Raw genomic sequence first — 17,018 nt, 5'->3', positions numbered from 1 at the left:
TATCATTTGGTATGTTGCTGGCCTTGCTTAATTTCTGAGTCTCTTGAGTTCAAAAAGCAATAACAAAATATGTATACTTTGCATAAATTACATTATAGTACACTGCACTCACAGACATGTGATTTATTATAAGAAAATCATTCTAGCTACACAAAATAATGTCAGACTAGATCATTAGATTCTAGAACAAAGTGTAATTTAAAAAAATCCACAGACTTTGGTTTCTTTCCCTTTAAAGCTACAACAGGCCAACTTTGCATTCCTGGTAAAAATGTTATCTCGTTTTTGTTTTAAAAATGATACATGTAAGCTTCTTTTACAATTTTAATTCATATCAATTCAATTTCACTTCACATTAATATGTTTATTTCTATTTTTGTATCATCAAATGTGAATTTCATGTCCTTTGAGGACACAGCTAGGTATTGCTTTTAACTGTCCACATGCTGTTTCTGTATTCACAAAATATTTAGATTAGTTTTTATGGTTTTTGGTCAAAATTCGATATGGAAAATAAAAGCATCTTGTCATTTTGCATAGACACATATAACCTTGGTGTCCATAGCTCTCCTTTAAAAGTAACTTGATATAAGGAAACAAACACTTGGCTTGTAGTCCACAGAATTATCGGAGGCAAAGGCTGAAGACCTCAATGTGCAGTCCGGGTTATCCCAGGGAATCTGGATCTAGTTGATGCCCAAACTGACATCTTGAACTCTTTGTGAAATATCCATGTTCACCCAATAATTGTTAACCCATCATTGTGTTTGAGATTGCTGTGCTCAGAGAATTCCATGCCAAAGAGCAACTTAAATGTAACAGTGTTTTGTTCAATTAAAAAAAGCAATAACAGGATTCAGACACAAGATTTTCCAGACTGTTTATTTCATCTTGTCTATATATATTTTTAAAAATCTAAAATGTTGGTTTATTTGAAAATTTTTTTCCTCTAATAATGCCAAAAAAGCCTTTCTAAACTATGTGATCCATCCATGCATTTAGAATCTAATAAAAAATACTAGTTAAGTGATTATAACTTTGTAGTATCACTTAAGAAGAGTCTAAAACATGCAGCATTTCCAGGTAATCACGATGTTGAGTACTGTCCCGGGACAAGAATGAGAATGCTACCACCTCAAGATCTGCCTTCTGATGGATGGGGATAAGTACTTGTCCATTATTGATCCAACTGAGAAATTTAATGGTGTACAAACAATGTAAGGGATTATGATACATTTTCAAACTTTATTTGAAACAGTGTGTTAAAGTAATGGTAATAAATTACTATGCTGGATGAACATGGATTATGGCTATTTAAGAACCTATGAAAAAATATACTAGTAACTTCAGAGCAAATTTATCATTGAATTATTTCTGAAAGCTGATGACTGCATACACAAATTAAATATTATGATTTTCTTAAAACGCATTGTTATAATGTAAATTTTGTATAAAATGGGACTATTGTGGACCTCACCAAGAAGGTTTATTACTAGAACTAGATTGAAAATGGAAATAAAGTCACAGAAATCTCCTGTTTAATTGTAGACAAACATGGATGTTTATTTACTTTAATAGTTAATTCACCAAGGCTAATGCTATGGAAGAGAGCCACTTCAAAATAATATGGAACAGAACCTACTTTGAAATAATAAATTGTGAATAAATTATTTTGAAGATCAGCAACATGCCGATTTGAGTTCAGGTGCAACTTGTAGGTGGAGGATTTGCAGACAGAAAACCACCACTAGAGTCCTGCTAGAGGGGCTAATCTGTTGAGAGAAAAGTGAGCTTCTGTGGAAGCAAATAAATGCCTCAGACTTGTCTTTAAAAGTGTAACATGCACCACTATAAAACTGAAAACTAATGGTTATAGCAGCTGCTGTTTCAACCTCAGAAGCTGTGACAGTAATGAAAACATTATACCAATGTCTGGTCCAATAAAACTCTTGTTTTCCTTTGTTTTGTGTGGGTGGACAAATAAAGTAATAGTAGCGAAGAAAGAGAAGTTGCATCGCTTTAGCCTAAACACACTGTGTAAATTTATTGTTTATTTTTAGAGATAAGATAATAATAATAACTTAAAAATGACCTAAAGGAATCCCAAGGAGTTCTACAGTTCATTACTCATGGCAAATAAAAATAAATACTCAATCTTATGAACTTTTTAAACTGAAAATCCAAGATACTTGTAGAATGGGAAATGGACAGAGATGATGGTTTAAATTTTCAGTGGCATGCCCAAGTCATGAGTGTAGGTAGAAAGCCATGCTGAATATTATCAATTTATTGGGGTAGAAATGACACCTTTAATGTTAATTTTATAGCTAACATCACAAAATAAGACTGATCATAGATACCTTTGAGTCTGAATGTGAGCCTGAGGACTATTTTAGAGAAATATATTCTACCTCTATGATGGAGTTTGTGTGAAATATTATAAGACTCAAAAGTAAAATTAAACTTTTATCCTCAAATAGAGATATTTATTTTAAAGAGACCTTTAAGAAAATTGAACATCGACATTCAAGACTGAAGTTAACAAAGCATTCTGCAATACTTACAAATGTGAAATAAGCAGTTATAACTATTATTTAAAAAACTGCCTCATCACTATCAAAACATGCATATCGGTAAGAAAACAGTGTTATGAATAACATGTCCTTTTACACTACAATTATGTGTAAAATTACCTACAGGAATTGCTCTCCCATTACTTTGCCTTCTCCATAAAGAAGTTAAGTCTAGAGATCTTTTAGTTTGTTCTGGTCTTTTCTCTTCCTTCAGGAACTTCCATTAGTACACAACTAGCTAGGTATCTTCCTGCTAGAAATGAAGTTGTGACGGGCAGTCTTCAGTACCAGCTTAGCCAGTTTTCCCTAGTCTTAAAATTTGATTCAGGCTTAGTTTAGGCTTAATTTCACAGCTGCACCCAGTGGTTCACATACACACGTGAATAACTTAATTCTTTGTATAGTTCTTAGACTGTCCATCACAAAAACTTAAAAATACATTGAGAAAACCCCTAAGACAATGTAGAATATATTTTGCACTTTTTGTTTATCCTCTAATCTTGTGGTCTTACTAATCATGATATTATTGGTTGCAAAGGAAATGAAAATAACAGCCCACAATATTCTATATGATTTATGAAAGGTTAAGATACCATATACGAAAATTGAGAACTCCCCCACCGCAAACACATTTTGGATTTTTTGCATGTCAGTAATGAAGTTCACTTTTCACACTTTTCACCACCTTTCCAGTTGGAACATATAAAATTTATGACCTCTGATCCCTCATACATTAATGATGTATTGAACTAAGTTAACCCTTATAAAGTTCATAGAAGCGCAAATGTGGTCTAGAACAACACTGTTTGATAGAAATTTCTATGATGGAAATGTTGTGTATCTACACTATCCAACAGAGTAGCCACTAGCCACATGTAGCCATCAAGCCTTTCAAATGTGGCTTGTGTGACTAAGGAACTGATTTTTCAATTGTATTTAATTTTAATTAATTTAAAGTTAAATAGTCGCATGTATTGGATTAGCACAGGTCTAACAGACTCTTCGAACATTCAAGTAAATGTTGGAAATGGAAGGTCCATTACAGGAAATCTAGGAATCTTAAATTCTCACCATTGGGTTTAAAACTCTGTCATTCCTTCAGTATAAATTTTTCCAAAAGTTTCATATTTTCAAAAGATAAAACTTAAACCAACCAAATCCTTTAGGGTGCTTTTCTGTATGAATCATCTTTTTGCAAAGAGGTGTAAGACTGATTTTATTGCCAACTCTGCCCCCTCTTCTACAGACAGAACTCAGTGATTAGATTCTGCATTTATTTAGGTTATTCGCCTAAAAAACCTGGTTTCCATACTGCAAATAAATGACAGGAACTTTTCCACTAGATTATCCCAGACAGCACAAATGTTCTTTCCAAAAGTGGAGCCTGGAACCACAGCCCCCTCACATTGCCTGTTACATCTGTTTATGCTTATAGAAGTGACATCTACTTCATAGACAGAGAATGCCAATTTCTTGGGAAAGGACCCAGAATTTGGTGATGCTTAAAGGAAAAAAAAAAAAAAAGCCCTTACTGCTTAAAATCAAAAAAATACATAGAATTGAGTATTGAGTAGTTACAAAATCCTTTTGAAATGAAAAGATTTTGCTCCCAGAATATATAGAATCTGTGTACAGACTTGCTGGGTTCATATTCAGCCATAATCATTCACTATTAATAGCCAATAAAGAAGTGGGTAAGTTACAAAACCTAAACCTTAGTTTTTCCATCAGTGAAATGGGGCTAAAAATCGTTATGTTGGGAAAACTTGTGAAAGACTTTGAAATGAGCAAAAGATTACTGTTTGTCCTTTCAATGGAATGTTGGATGTTATCTACAGGACTCCGGAGTGTTGTGAAATTTAGAGTCCTCTGCACCTTTCTTAGACTGACTTTCACTAGGCTATTTTACTACTCAGTAAGCTGTAGAAACGTTTGGTAATGTAAATGAGTTTTATCTACAGAATGCAAATTTGTTACTTTACAGATACAACTGGTTACCGCCCTGTAAAACAGATAATAATACACATTACATTTCAGTGCTCTATAGAATATTAAGCGGCTTTGCCTCTTCTTGTCTCTATACCTATTCTTCACAGTCTCACATGAGTGGGTTGCGGTATCTTGCTGGGGTTCCCTTTCTAATTAAAAGAGTTATAAAATTTTGACCCATGTTCATTTTGTATTTCTACCATTGTCATGTTTTTACCTTCTTGAAAAATTATTCTTTAAGAGTTCCTGCTACCTAGGCTTTTTGGAAGGATTGGTTTAAAGATCTGTATTGACAGTCATGATCAGTTTTATATTTTGCAGGAAGGTGGTAACACTTCCGGTACTTGGGGGTGTAAGAGGGAGTACTGAGCGTTTAGAAAAGGGCGGAGGGGTGGGGTGAGCTGAAAAACTCTCCCTAGACAGGAAAGGTAGAAGACCTCCTCATCCCTTTCTCTTTGGCAGTGGGACTTTAAGGTCAAGGTAAGTAGTAGGCCAGGCACAGTGGCTTAGGTGAAGGCCACACCAGACTTGGGCCTACGTCTTGGCCTTCCAGGACGTAGCAGAGTGGCCTAGGATTTGGATGCCTTAGGGTCACGGAGTTAACTGCAGACTCAGACTAAGTGGGGCCCCAGCAGCGGTCAGCCCCAGAACCAAGTTCCGGAGCCAACACCCGAACAGGAAGGGGCCTTGCCCCAGGCCGGAGAGGCCCCTCGCCCACGGCCGAGGGGGTGGGGCGGCCTCGCCTCGGGCCGGTGCTTTTCGCCCTTCCTTGGCCGCCAGAGGCTCCCTCTCTCTCCCTCTCCCGGGATTTTGCTGCCGGGCTCCCTCTCTCTGCGGCCCTAGAGTTAATCCCATCAGCCGAGGTGAGGCACCTGTTACCCCCTGGTCTTCCTCACCCCCGCGGCCTCTCCTCCATTACACCGCGGCCTCCCAGGCTGCCCAAACGGCCCAGCTTGGCGACCGCACGTGGGCCAAACCCCTTCCTCTGCCTGCACCCCTGGCCCCAGGCCGGTCCGAGCATGCGGGCGCGTCGCTGCCCGGGCCGCCGCCCGCCCGCAATGGCGTTGGGGAGCGCAGCGCGCCTCCCGGGGCCGCCCGCCGCGGGCAGGGAGCGCGTGGGGGCCGAGGCGCGAGTGGAAGCGGCCGCCGCAGCCGCCCAGCGCGCTGCGCCGTGAAGAGCGGGTTGCGGTGTACACAGCGGGCCGGCGCCGTGCCGTGCCGCCGCGGCCACCGTGGGGCGGGGGGCGCCTGCGAGGAGAGGGTGGGAGCCGTGGCGGCCCGACCCTCCCCGCCCGCGGCGCTCCCGCTCGGGTAAGGGGGAGGCTGAGCGCGGGGCGAGGAGTTGGGGAGGGTGGAGAGGAGGAAAAAATCGGCTTGTACAAAGGCTGAGTTGCAGGCTGGGGGTGGGGGTGGGTTGTGGTGGAGGAGCAATAGGTTGAAGATCGGAGGCATTATCAGTGGGATCTATTGTTTCCTGGCACATTGGGAGGAAAAACAAAGGGATTTATTTTCATTACCCTGTAATTTTTTTTCTTTTCTATTTTTTTAAATGTGGCCAGGGAGCTCGTCTCTCTCCGTGTCACACTGGGATCCGCCTGGCAGCCGCCGGGAGCCGCAGCCAATGTGTTAGGACTTCAGGTGCTTCTTGGCACAAAGCTAGACTGCGACCTCCTACCATAGCGCTTGGCGTCACCTGCTCTCCCGGTCCTGCCCCAGGGCCGAGGGATTGCGTCCCGAACCGGGCTTGGGAATCGGCTGCCTCTCAAGTTGGTGTTATTTATGTTTGTCTTTTGTGAGGGCAGGTTTTGAATCCCCCGGCGGCCCCATCTCCCCCGCCCCCGCCTCCTCGGGTTGGAATTGGCGGGGGAGGGAATGGGGTGTGTGTGTAGGGGAGAGGGGAGGGTGTTTGTGGCTTTAAAAAGAATGGTCAGGGTAAAAGGAGATTGTCGATGCTTTACAAAAAAAGGAAAAACAGGCACCACACTCCAAAGCCTTTCTTGTTTGTCTGCATGGGCCATGCATGCGTGCTGGGCCAGGAGCCGAGTTTGGAGACGTTTTAAGTGAAAGTGTGTGCCTCCTCAGCTGTTTATACGTGAGGGTGATGTGGCTCGGTCTAACATCAAAACAAAACAAAAATAAAAAGAAAAATCTTTAGAACTGCCTGCATTGTCTGCTCTTCAGCATATCTTGAAGTATTTGATTGCTGGCTTATTGATATAAAATCCTGCTGTGGGTTTAAGGAGACCAGCAAGCGTGCATTGCATAGCGTTTTGAACTGTAGTAAGTTAGAGGCAAGAAAGAATAAACAAATCAGGGCTGTGAAAAGGGGTGTCACAGTATATTTGCTTTCTGATTGTCACATTCTTACGCATTTATTCCCATGGTAGTCTGCATCCCACTCCATAATTAATAATAACCACTGTTAGGAAACTTCCAAATACTTGTTATAACTGAATTTAATGAAACTTATTGCCATTCAGGAACTTTTTTTCTCCTTGTTTTGGTTTGAAATTGCATTAGTATTGCTTTGGGGATGCTGTAGATGAGAATATTGGACCAGAAAAAGTAAAATATGCCTCTGTAGGCATGTTTTGGAGTTTGTAAACATAGATTCCAAACTTAATTGTACTTAAAAAGAATAAGTTCCAACTAATTGTGGAGAATCCTGAATGAAGCTGATTTTCTGGACAGTTTGTTGATTTCTTAAAGATCGATGAACTGCTGGTTTCTTTTTAAAGGGCATTCACAAAAGTGACTAAAACTTGGGCTAAAGTATTGCTTTCAAATATACTTATGTGTAACTTGTATTTGTGAGTGTGTGTGTTTGAGATTTTGATAGGTATCTCCAAATTGTGTTTGAAACATTTTTTACCAAAGACCAATCAGAATGATAACTTCTTGACTTTTAACTTCCCATTTCAATGAGTAAGCTCTTCTGTTTGGCACGTGGCTAAGCCATTTGGAAAATAAAATGTATGTTATTTGATTAGACATAAATTCAAATAAGTAAATGAATTCAGAAATTCATTCTTTTCTATTTCAGATGAACCTCTAGTCTTGCTTTGAAAAAAACATTCTCTGTAACTCTTGACTGTGACTAAGTTCCTAATACACCTGTTGGGACGATCGCTAACACAGTATACCATTTGAGAGGTACTTTTCTTGACCCAATACTGGTGATTAGAGAAGACAGGTATCTTGGTTTTTGGTTTTTTCTTTGATCATTATGAACATTGGCTTTTCACCCCTGAAGTGAAAATGTTGAAAACTGAGTCTTCAGGTGAACGAACAACTCTCAGAAGTGCCTCTCCTCACAGGAATGCATATCGAACTGAGTTCCAGGCACTGAAAAGTACCTTTGACAAACCCAAGTCAGATGGGGAACAAAAAACAAAAGAAGGTGAGGGCTCCCAGCAGAGCAGGGGGAGGAAATATGGCTCCAATGTCAACAGAATTAAAAACCTATTTATGCAGATGGGTATGGAACCCAACGAGAATGCTGCAGTCATTGCCAAAACAAGGGGGAAAGGTGGACATTCATCTCCTCAGAGAAGAATGAAGCCCAAAGAATTTCTGGAGAAAACAGATGGCTCAGTTGTTAAGTTGGAGTCCTCTGTTTCTGAACGAATTAGTAGATTTGACACAATGTACGATGGCCCTTCATATTCCAAATTCACTGAGACTCGGAAGATGTTTGAGAGAAGTGTGCGTGAATCAGGACAAAACAACCGCTATTCCCCAAAGAAAGAGAAAGCTGGAGGGAGTGAACCTCAGGATGAATGGGGAGGTTCCAAGTCCAACAGAGGCAGTACTGATTCCTTGGACAGCCTTAGCTCCCGAACTGAGGCTGTCTCCCCAACTGTGAGTCAACTGAGTGCAGTATTTGAGAACACTGATTCTCCCAGTGCCATCATTTCTGAGAAGGCTGAGAACAATGAATACTCAGTGACTGGGCATTATCCTTTGAATTTACCATCTGTTACTGTTACAAATCTTGACACCTTTGGCCACCTTAAGGATTCTAATTCCTGGTCTCCTTCAAACAAGCAAGGTGTTGATACCGAGGATGCTCACAAGAGTAATACAACTCCAGTACCAGAAGTGGCTTCTAAAAGTACCTCTCTAGCCTCGATACCTGGTGAAGAGATCCAGCAGAGCAAGGAACCCGAGGACTCCACATCTAACCAACAGACTCCCGACAGCATTGACAAAGACGGTCCTGAAGAACCTTGTGCTGAAAGTAAGGCAATGCCAAAGTCTGAAATCCCTTCACCACAAAGCCAACTGTTAGAAGATGCTGAAACTAATTTGCTTGAAAGTGAGGCAGCAAAGCAACAGAGGAAAGAACTTGCAGGTGGTGATTTCACCTCTCCTGATGCTTCTGCATCCAGTTGTGGAAAAGAAGTACCCGAAGATTCAAACAGTTTTGATAGTTCCCATGTGTACATGCACAGTGACTATAATGTGTATAGGGTGAGATCCAGGTATAATTCAGACTGGGGAGAGACAGGCACTGAGCAGGATGAGGAGGAAGATAGTGATGAGAACAATTACTATCAGCCCGATATGGAATACTCGGAAATCGTTGGATTGCCAGAAGAAGAAGAAATCCCAGCAAATAGGAAAATTAAGTTTAGTAGTGCCCCTATTAAGGTAAGTGTATTTTCTCCATTTGTTTTCAAATTTGTTTTTAGTACTAGGGCCTAATTGTATGTAGAATAGACTTGACAATTAGTAGGAGTTTTTGTAAGGGATTCAAGATTGTTGATATACACCTGTTGTCAGGTGATTTTAAAAGTTTGGAGTTTGAGAGATATCAATTACATTTCTTAAATGTGCTTTATAAGGGCATCCACCAATAGTGAGTAATATTAAAGCTGAAGAAGTTCGGGGATTGTGAGATACATTCCAGTGAACTGGAGTATGAGTAATGTGAGTACTGAAAACCAGGAGTGTTAGTTAGAAATGTAATTACTTTAGTTTTACCTAAAATTATTCATAAATAATATTTTCTGAATGTGCACACTTTAAGGTATGAAGTATAATGTACAGTGGGAGAGTTATAATCTGGGAATAATACTTGATTTACTTTCTTAAAAAATATGAATTATTACTTAAGTGTAACTGGATTGTGAGGAATTTTGTTGGAACTCTTTTTGGGTACTGCTACTTGGTGGTCAAAATTTAATTTGTGGAAATATATTAACTGACTTAAATACTTTGAAAAGCTTTGACTGTAAACACTTTGAGTTCAAAATTTGTTACATAGCTTTAAAATGAACTTTTTTGAAAGAAATAACATTGATTTGCCATTCATGGGTTTATTTTTACCTCTTAAAAACTGGGTAAATGACAATTGAATTCACATGCTCTAATGACTTCACTTAGTTAACATTTGATATGGAAGAATAGCACAAAGTACATCAGCAGTGGGTGGTGGAAATGTTATTAGCGGATAATGGCAATAGGGGCAGGAGGTGGTTGGTTGAGTATCAGAATCTCCTGGGGTGCTTTTTCAAAGTATACTTGCTCACAGCTTAGTCCTGAGATTCTGGCATGCTCTCCTTGGGGGAATCTGGAAGGTTATGGTGCAGAACGGTAGTTTTAGACCACATTCTAGGGGCTTCTAGCTTACACAGTGTGTATATATGATAGACTTGGAATCTGATACATTTCTGTAAATTTTCTCCTCAAAAATCTAAAATCACTGTTATTTTCATTTTAGGACCTTCCATATAAGGCTCTAAAATATAAATTTACATAGAAATATTTAAAGAGAAATCTGACATTGTTCTGATTATGAAAGACTATTCTGAAATAAAGTAATAATCTATGAAATTATTTACAGATGTTAGCAAGCAAACTTTCATTTTATTACTGTAAGGCAGAAGTTCTGGGTCAGAATGGGTCATGTTAAGTTAAACTGGAGTTTAAAATAAACTACAGATGTCAATCCAGTTTGAAAGTAAGTTTCTTTGCAGTGCTTTACCACCTTCCTTTGTGATTCTCTGTCTCCTTCTGCCTTCCTACCCCTCCCCAAAGCCCACTGCCCTACTCTAGATGGTCTTTAAAGGAGCCTTTCCCCCAAGCCTATCCAGTGAGCTCCTAAACTTCGCCATTCACATCCCCTTTGAACATCATCTTTCTACCCCTTAGGAAGAAAGCAATAAGATTAAATCGTTTCACATTGAGAAAGACAGGAATAACTGAAATGAACTCTTCAAGGAGTTTGCTAAACCCAGTGACTAAGTTTTTAATATGGAGGATAGCAGCTTATGAAAATTTATCAAGTAGAATACTACCCCATCAGCCAAGTGGGATACCAGCCTGTATTTGGGTCCTGTGCTGCACAAAACATAACTGTGCACTAGTAGGTTTAATGGATTTTAAAGTATTTATCATTGAAATATGTCTGTTTATATGTGAACAAACCTGCTTTTTGGGAATGACATTTTGAAGTTCAACTAATTTTTGCTATGATTGCTGATAACAATAAGTATTTTGCCTCTTAATTTTCATATAATGACAATTTTGTATAGCAAAGAATGCAACATTATTTACATTTAACACATTTTATCAAGAATAAGATTTGTAAAACAAATTAGATCAAGCATAAGATTTGTGAAACAAAAATAATGTATTGCATTTTACTGGGCAGTTAACAGGACTACTTGGAGTGGATTAAGTTTGCAAACAGAAGATTCATTCTTAGCCCTTTGTAATGAATAAGACAATTGCTCTTTCTTGCTGCTTCCATTGTTTAATATGCAAGTTGATTCACTTGGAAAATTTGAGAGCTGCTTTCTACTGGTCATGGTGGTGGTCTTAGTGTTTAGGTTATTCCCCAATTAAGATTTTTTTTTGCCTCAGAGGGTGGTAATACCTAATTAGATCCAATTAAAGTATTTATTGAAGGTTTATCATGTGTGTTCTCTCATGCTGTTAGCTGAAGAAGACACAAAAATCTGTAAGGTTACCCCTTTCCTCTGTGAGTTTGTAGACTCAATTCTTAAACACATTGTATTTAGAATCCATAAAAAACAGTATAAAAATCTATGCCTAAATGTTTAATGTCCTGTGAGTCCTTTAATGGCACTGGGTTGTACTAAATGCATATAGAGAAAGGGATTTGATAGATTATTTGGAAAGGAATACACGCAACCATTTTCTATCTGTGTTTCTTTATTCTTTTCATAAAGCTTTATTTATGGAATGGGAAATTACAGTTTCTAACCTAAGTCTTTTCCTTTGAAGCTTAAACATACTTCCTCTTAAAGAAGCAATAGGGAATGTATTATTTAAATAAATGATTTTTAGAACTTTTACATTCTTTTCCTGTCACTTTATTCTATACTAGGTTAAAAATTCCCAGCACCTTTAGTTTTTTGTTATAGATCTTATTTATCATCTTTGTCTGTGCAATATTGTCCACAGTGACTACTTCAGTTCTTTTTATAGATGTTTTACGTAGATATTTCCGTAAGATGTCTTAAATCTGGACGTAGAAAAACATCAGAATAGTTGATCTTTCCTGTGCAGCATATACCTTGTACTCGAACATCTACCTTGACTTTTAAAAATGGTCGGACTGTATTGCCAGCTGTCAGTATGACTTTTCTATCTTTCATAGATAGTTATATCTTATTGGATAGATTGAAATGTTTCATAGGGTTATGAAATATTAGAATGGAATTAATAATAGCAAATTAAGATCCAACTTTGAGATATGGAATGGGAGAATGTTATGAACCATGCTAATTCAAGATGGAATTATGCCTTCATTCTCAGGAATTTTTCAAAATGAAAGGATTGAATTAAAGTAAATTTGTCTCAGATGAATCAAAACAAGAGAGGGTGACGTGTCATTTTTTCTACTAATTCAGAACATTTACGGAGCCCCTAATATGTGTCAGGGACAATGCAAATATAACAAATACATAAAATGAGGAGCTGATGAAGTCAGGAGCTGCTGGTAGGTGGGAAGTGTACAGCCCATTAAGGAAGCTCTCAGGCTGTTCCCAACTCTGTGCTTTGATAATCTTTCTAAGGTTGCTGCAGCCTCATTAAGGAAGTCACAACCTTTCTCTGTTTCTTATGTCCTTTGGATTGGTATTTTTTTTTCCCCTGAAATACTATTGTGTTACAGTGGATTGTTATCCTTGAAACAGCGTATCTGAAAAAGATTTTTCTAACTCCCAGTAAGAAGGACATTACAGAGTTAATATTGAGGTACATTGTGCTATATTTTGAGTGTTTTCTCAACTCATATGGAGCTTTACAGGACTGGAGTTCAAATAATCAGCAAGGGCACCAGAGCTTCAAACCTTACATAATAGTTGTTGAAAATGGATCTTCTTGTATTCTCTCCTCCTTTTGGGGCTCCGAGTCATTGTTAGGGCGTTCTTGGATATTTGAAGTTTTTTTGTTCAAGATTGTTTTCAGAGAATAGTTCTGTTGAGATCCAACTTTTTGTCTTTGCAGAGGCTTCCCTTTATAACAGTTTTGTCATTGCTTCTTAAACTTTAATATGCGTATGAATCACTTGGGAGATCTTGTTAGCATGCAGATTCTGATTCAGTAGGTATTCTGTGGGAAATTACTTTGATACAATGGTTGGGCTCCAAGTACACCACCAGGCAAGCTATCTCAGAGGTTATGGAATAGAAGACTCAGAAAACAAGTTAAAATGCTTGAATCACATGATTTACCAAACCAGTTAAGCACAAATCCTGAGGCAAGAGGAAAGCTATGGAGTAAGTTAATGCAGTTCAAGCCAGGCTGGAAGGACCACACTACCTGTGTCCTGGGTAAACAATATTCCTATGTCCCATCTTTCTTTCACATAACCGTTCCCCATTAATGACGTGGTTATGAGGACCAGAGCTGATATTTGAACCAAGACTCCATAGACTAATGATTTCCTGGGTCGATACACACTTGTTCTATTGAAAAGATGTGACAAATACACTTAGGTACAGCCATAGCTTTGCTAGTTTGCCTGCTCATGAGCCATGGGACCATCCTTGGTGTCCTCAGTAGATGACTGACATGGAAGTAATGTAGCTGTCAGTCCAGACATAATGGTGACTTGGTATTTCCATTGCTTTTTGTCTATAAGTAAACCTCATTCATTTTATCATAATTTCTATTTATTTTATTGTTGTCATGTCTTACTCCCAGCTTACCTATTTATTACGCATCTGTTGACTGCCTTCATTTCACCAGCTTCCATTCTCATTATCAATACTTGGCCCAGCCTGAGTGTTGCCTCTGTCTCATAAGTTATTAGTTTATTTACCATCTATGATTGTCACTTCTTAAGCATTTCATCCATCCCATTTGTTTACCTCTATAATAGAATTTCATATTCTGAAATAATATAAAAAAACTACATAACAGTATGTCTGGAGGGGGACCTTAAGATTTTGCATTTCTAACAAGTTCTCAAGTGGTGCTGATGTCGCTGATCAAGAGATCACTCTTTGGAATATTAATTTGAAGTACAATCTTCTAGCTTCTGAAAGTGGCTGGTCATAAAATGTTAGGGAAGCAACATTTAATAAATTTCCTTTCCAGATGGGGCTGCTATAGCTGGCTGGGTGGAATAATATTCTCTGAAGATGAAATAAGGTGTAATCTTGTAAAGTGCATGAACACTCTTGCTTCTGGATCCCAAAGTGGATTATTATCCTTAACTCATAAGGCATTTGAGTCATTAAAAAGTCACATCCTAGGCTCTTTGTGTGATTTATGTTTTTAGTTATAAAAAGTTGGGAGGAGGAAGTTTTTAATAGGATCAGAAATTTCATTTCTTTCTTTCTTTTACAAGTGTAAATTAATAAACTTATGGAGAGAGTATAAGAATTGTCATATGATTTAACTTGCTTTTCTTGGATAACTTTGATGGTATAACATTTAGTTTTTATTTTTTGAGATGGAGCTTTGCTCTGTCACCCAGGATGGAGTGCAGTGGCACGATCTCAGCTCACTGAAACCTCCACCTTCTGGGTTCAAGAGAGTCTCGTGCCTCAGCCCCTGGAGTAGCTGGGACTACGGGCATGTACCACTATTCCTGGCTAATTTTTGTATTTTTAGTAGAGACAGGGTTTTAACATGTTGGCCAGGCTAGTCTCGAACTCCTGACCTGTAGTGATCTAACCGCCTTGGCCTTGCAAAATGCTGAGATTATAGGCGTGAACCACTGGGCCCGGCCAATGGTATAACATTTAAATTGGATTTCCTTTTAAATTTTTATGTTTTATGACCTATGCTTCATAATCAGGTAAATGAAATATGTCAAATATTTTAATATACTTTGTAAAATCAAATAATGAATATTTGTTGAATGAACCCCTTTTCTAAAATCCAGAGGTATATCTATACTTTTTTTTTTTTAATTGAACAATGATCATTTAGTGTTTAAAAAGGGATTCTTTTGACAGTAGATTATTTCAGATGTTTACTGGCATTTACTTGTAATAGAAAGATTTAAGGTTTCTTGTTTTTTGTTTACTTAATTTATTTTTTTTTGAGACAAGGTCTTGCTCTGTCACCTTGACTGGAGTGCAGTGATGCAATCATGGCTTACTGCAGCCCTGACCTCTGGGGCTCAAGTAATTCTCCTGCCTCAGCCTCCCATGTAGCTAGGACTATGGGCAAGCGCTACTATGCTTGCTAATTTTTTTTATTTTTTGTTGAGATGAAGTCTCACTATGTTGTCTAGGCTCGTCTTGAACTCCTGGGCTCAAGCGACCCTCCTGTCTCGGCCTCCCGAAGTGTTGAGATTAAAGGCGTGAGCCACTGTGCCCAGCAGTTTCTTGCTTTTTGGATCATACATAATTTGTGTTCCCTCTAAACTTTCTTTCTCACAAATGACTCTAGTTGTTGGGTTCATGTACTTGAAAGATAAGATGCCAAATTTGGAGGAAAATCACTTTGTGTTATGTTATCCATACGTTGTTTACCTTGTGAACCCAGTTACATGCCCATCAGAAGTAATTTGATTGAAATCTCATCTGCATTAGATTTTTTTCTAACATCTTCTCTACCGCTTGAAAACAAGTTTAGGAATTTTTATAGAGAAATATAGTTAGATATTGGATAAATTCTGTATAAACAAAACAAACATTGCTATAATATGTTGCTTTTTATGCTGTTATCTAATGTACCTGATATTTTTCTTAATTTTCTATGCTCTCATTTGGACCTATTTTCTTTTTGTTCTTTTGCTTCATTATATTCTATAGCTGTGGATTTGAAAAGGAAGAAAACTTTTCAAGTTATGCCTTATAGTTTTTCTTCTGGTCACTTTTACAGTTTTCTCCTGATTCTAATCTCTTTAGTTTGTGACGTAGACGTTTAGAGATGAAATATACTTGAAGGTAATCTAGTGTCATTTCCCAGTCACTTCAGGAAGCCCTTCACTAGCATACTCCTGACAGATGATGTTTCAGCTTCTGCTTGAATAATTCTACCGATGGAGATGGAGTGTTTATTACTTTGGAAGGTAAAAGGAAAGTTAGAAGGAGGGGCATGCTGGTGTGTGTAGGGAGGTGGTGCACTCACTCTTCTTTTTATTTAATTTTAATTTGCAATTTTTTATTAAGATAAAATTCAGGTAACGAAGGTCACCACTTTGAAGTGCACAATTCAGTGGTTTTTAGTATATTCACAGTGTTGTGCAACCGTCACTTTTATCTGATTTTAGAACATTTTCATCATCCTAGAAAGAAACCCTGTGTCTGTGAATAATCAGTCCCAATTCCCCTTCCTTCTCCATCCTCTGGCAAGCAGTAATTGACTTGCTTTTTCTGTAGACTTACTTCTTCCAGACATTTCTTACAAATGCTTTTAAAAAAGACTATAGGATACTTGAAGAAGAATATAGGAATATGGCTTGGGATATATTAAATTTAAGATATCATGAGGATAGCATACTACAGTAAAGTCTAGAGAGCAATGGCAAAAAGAATTTTCTTCTGGTTGGTGACATGGTCTAAAAATTAAGTGGCGCTATCTGGGATCAACAAATGTTGTCTGCCATTTTATGCATTTCATAGAGAGGAAGAACACATGAAGCTGAGGAGACAGTAGGATTCAAGAAGGGATGAAATGTATAACTGAGGAAGAATAGGTTTATGTGGCTAAGAGGATGGCTGAACAACTCCCTTGCATGGGGCACCACACTTCTCTTAATGTAATCTAAAATTGCTACATATGAAGCATGAGTGTTTGATTCAGCATAGGGTTTCTTTATTTCTTTTTAGAGACAGGGTCTTGCCCTGTTGCCCAGGCTGGAGTTCAGTGGCACGATCAAAGCTCATTGCAGCCTTGAACTCCTGCGCACAAGGGATCTTCCTGCCCCAGCCTCCCAAGTAGCTGGGACTACAGGTATGTGCCACAGTGCCTGGCTAATTAATTTTTTTTTTTGAAGATTCAGGGTCTTGCTGTGTTGTC

At 38.4% G+C, this 17,018-nt stretch overlaps 1 protein-coding gene across 13 annotated transcripts in view; it reads left to right on the top strand.

The window, feature by feature from the left end:
* The first annotated feature begins 5,302 nt into the window (after nt 1-5,302).
* The window catches only part of PPP1R9A (protein phosphatase 1 regulatory subunit 9A), a 395,072-nt gene continuing 383,356 nt past the window's right edge, over nt 5,303-17,018 (top strand). For 5 of the 13 annotated variants that reach the window (XM_038004642.2, XM_007982120.3, XM_073009121.1 and 2 more), the window contains exons 1-2: nt 5,308-5,425; nt 7,606-9,215. In XM_038004642.2, the coding sequence (XP_037860570.1) occupies nt 7,821-9,215 (1,395 nt within the window). In that variant the 5' untranslated portion in view covers nt 5,308-5,425; nt 7,606-7,820. Of the gene's footprint in view, nt 5,426-5,763; nt 5,874-7,605; nt 9,216-17,018 lie in introns of those variants that run through there. The other 8 variants (XM_038004636.2, XM_038004640.2, XM_038004637.2 and 5 more) reach the window with 5 other exon arrangements.

Source organism: Chlorocebus sabaeus, chromosome 21 (genome assembly GCF_047675955.1).
Source record: "Chlorocebus sabaeus isolate Y175 chromosome 21, mChlSab1.0.hap1, whole genome shotgun sequence".
Taxonomy (NCBI): Eukaryota; Metazoa; Chordata; class Mammalia; order Primates; family Cercopithecidae; genus Chlorocebus; species Chlorocebus sabaeus.
Note: the sequence above shows the minus strand (reverse complement) of the source record. Positions and strands in the feature narration are given on the sequence as shown.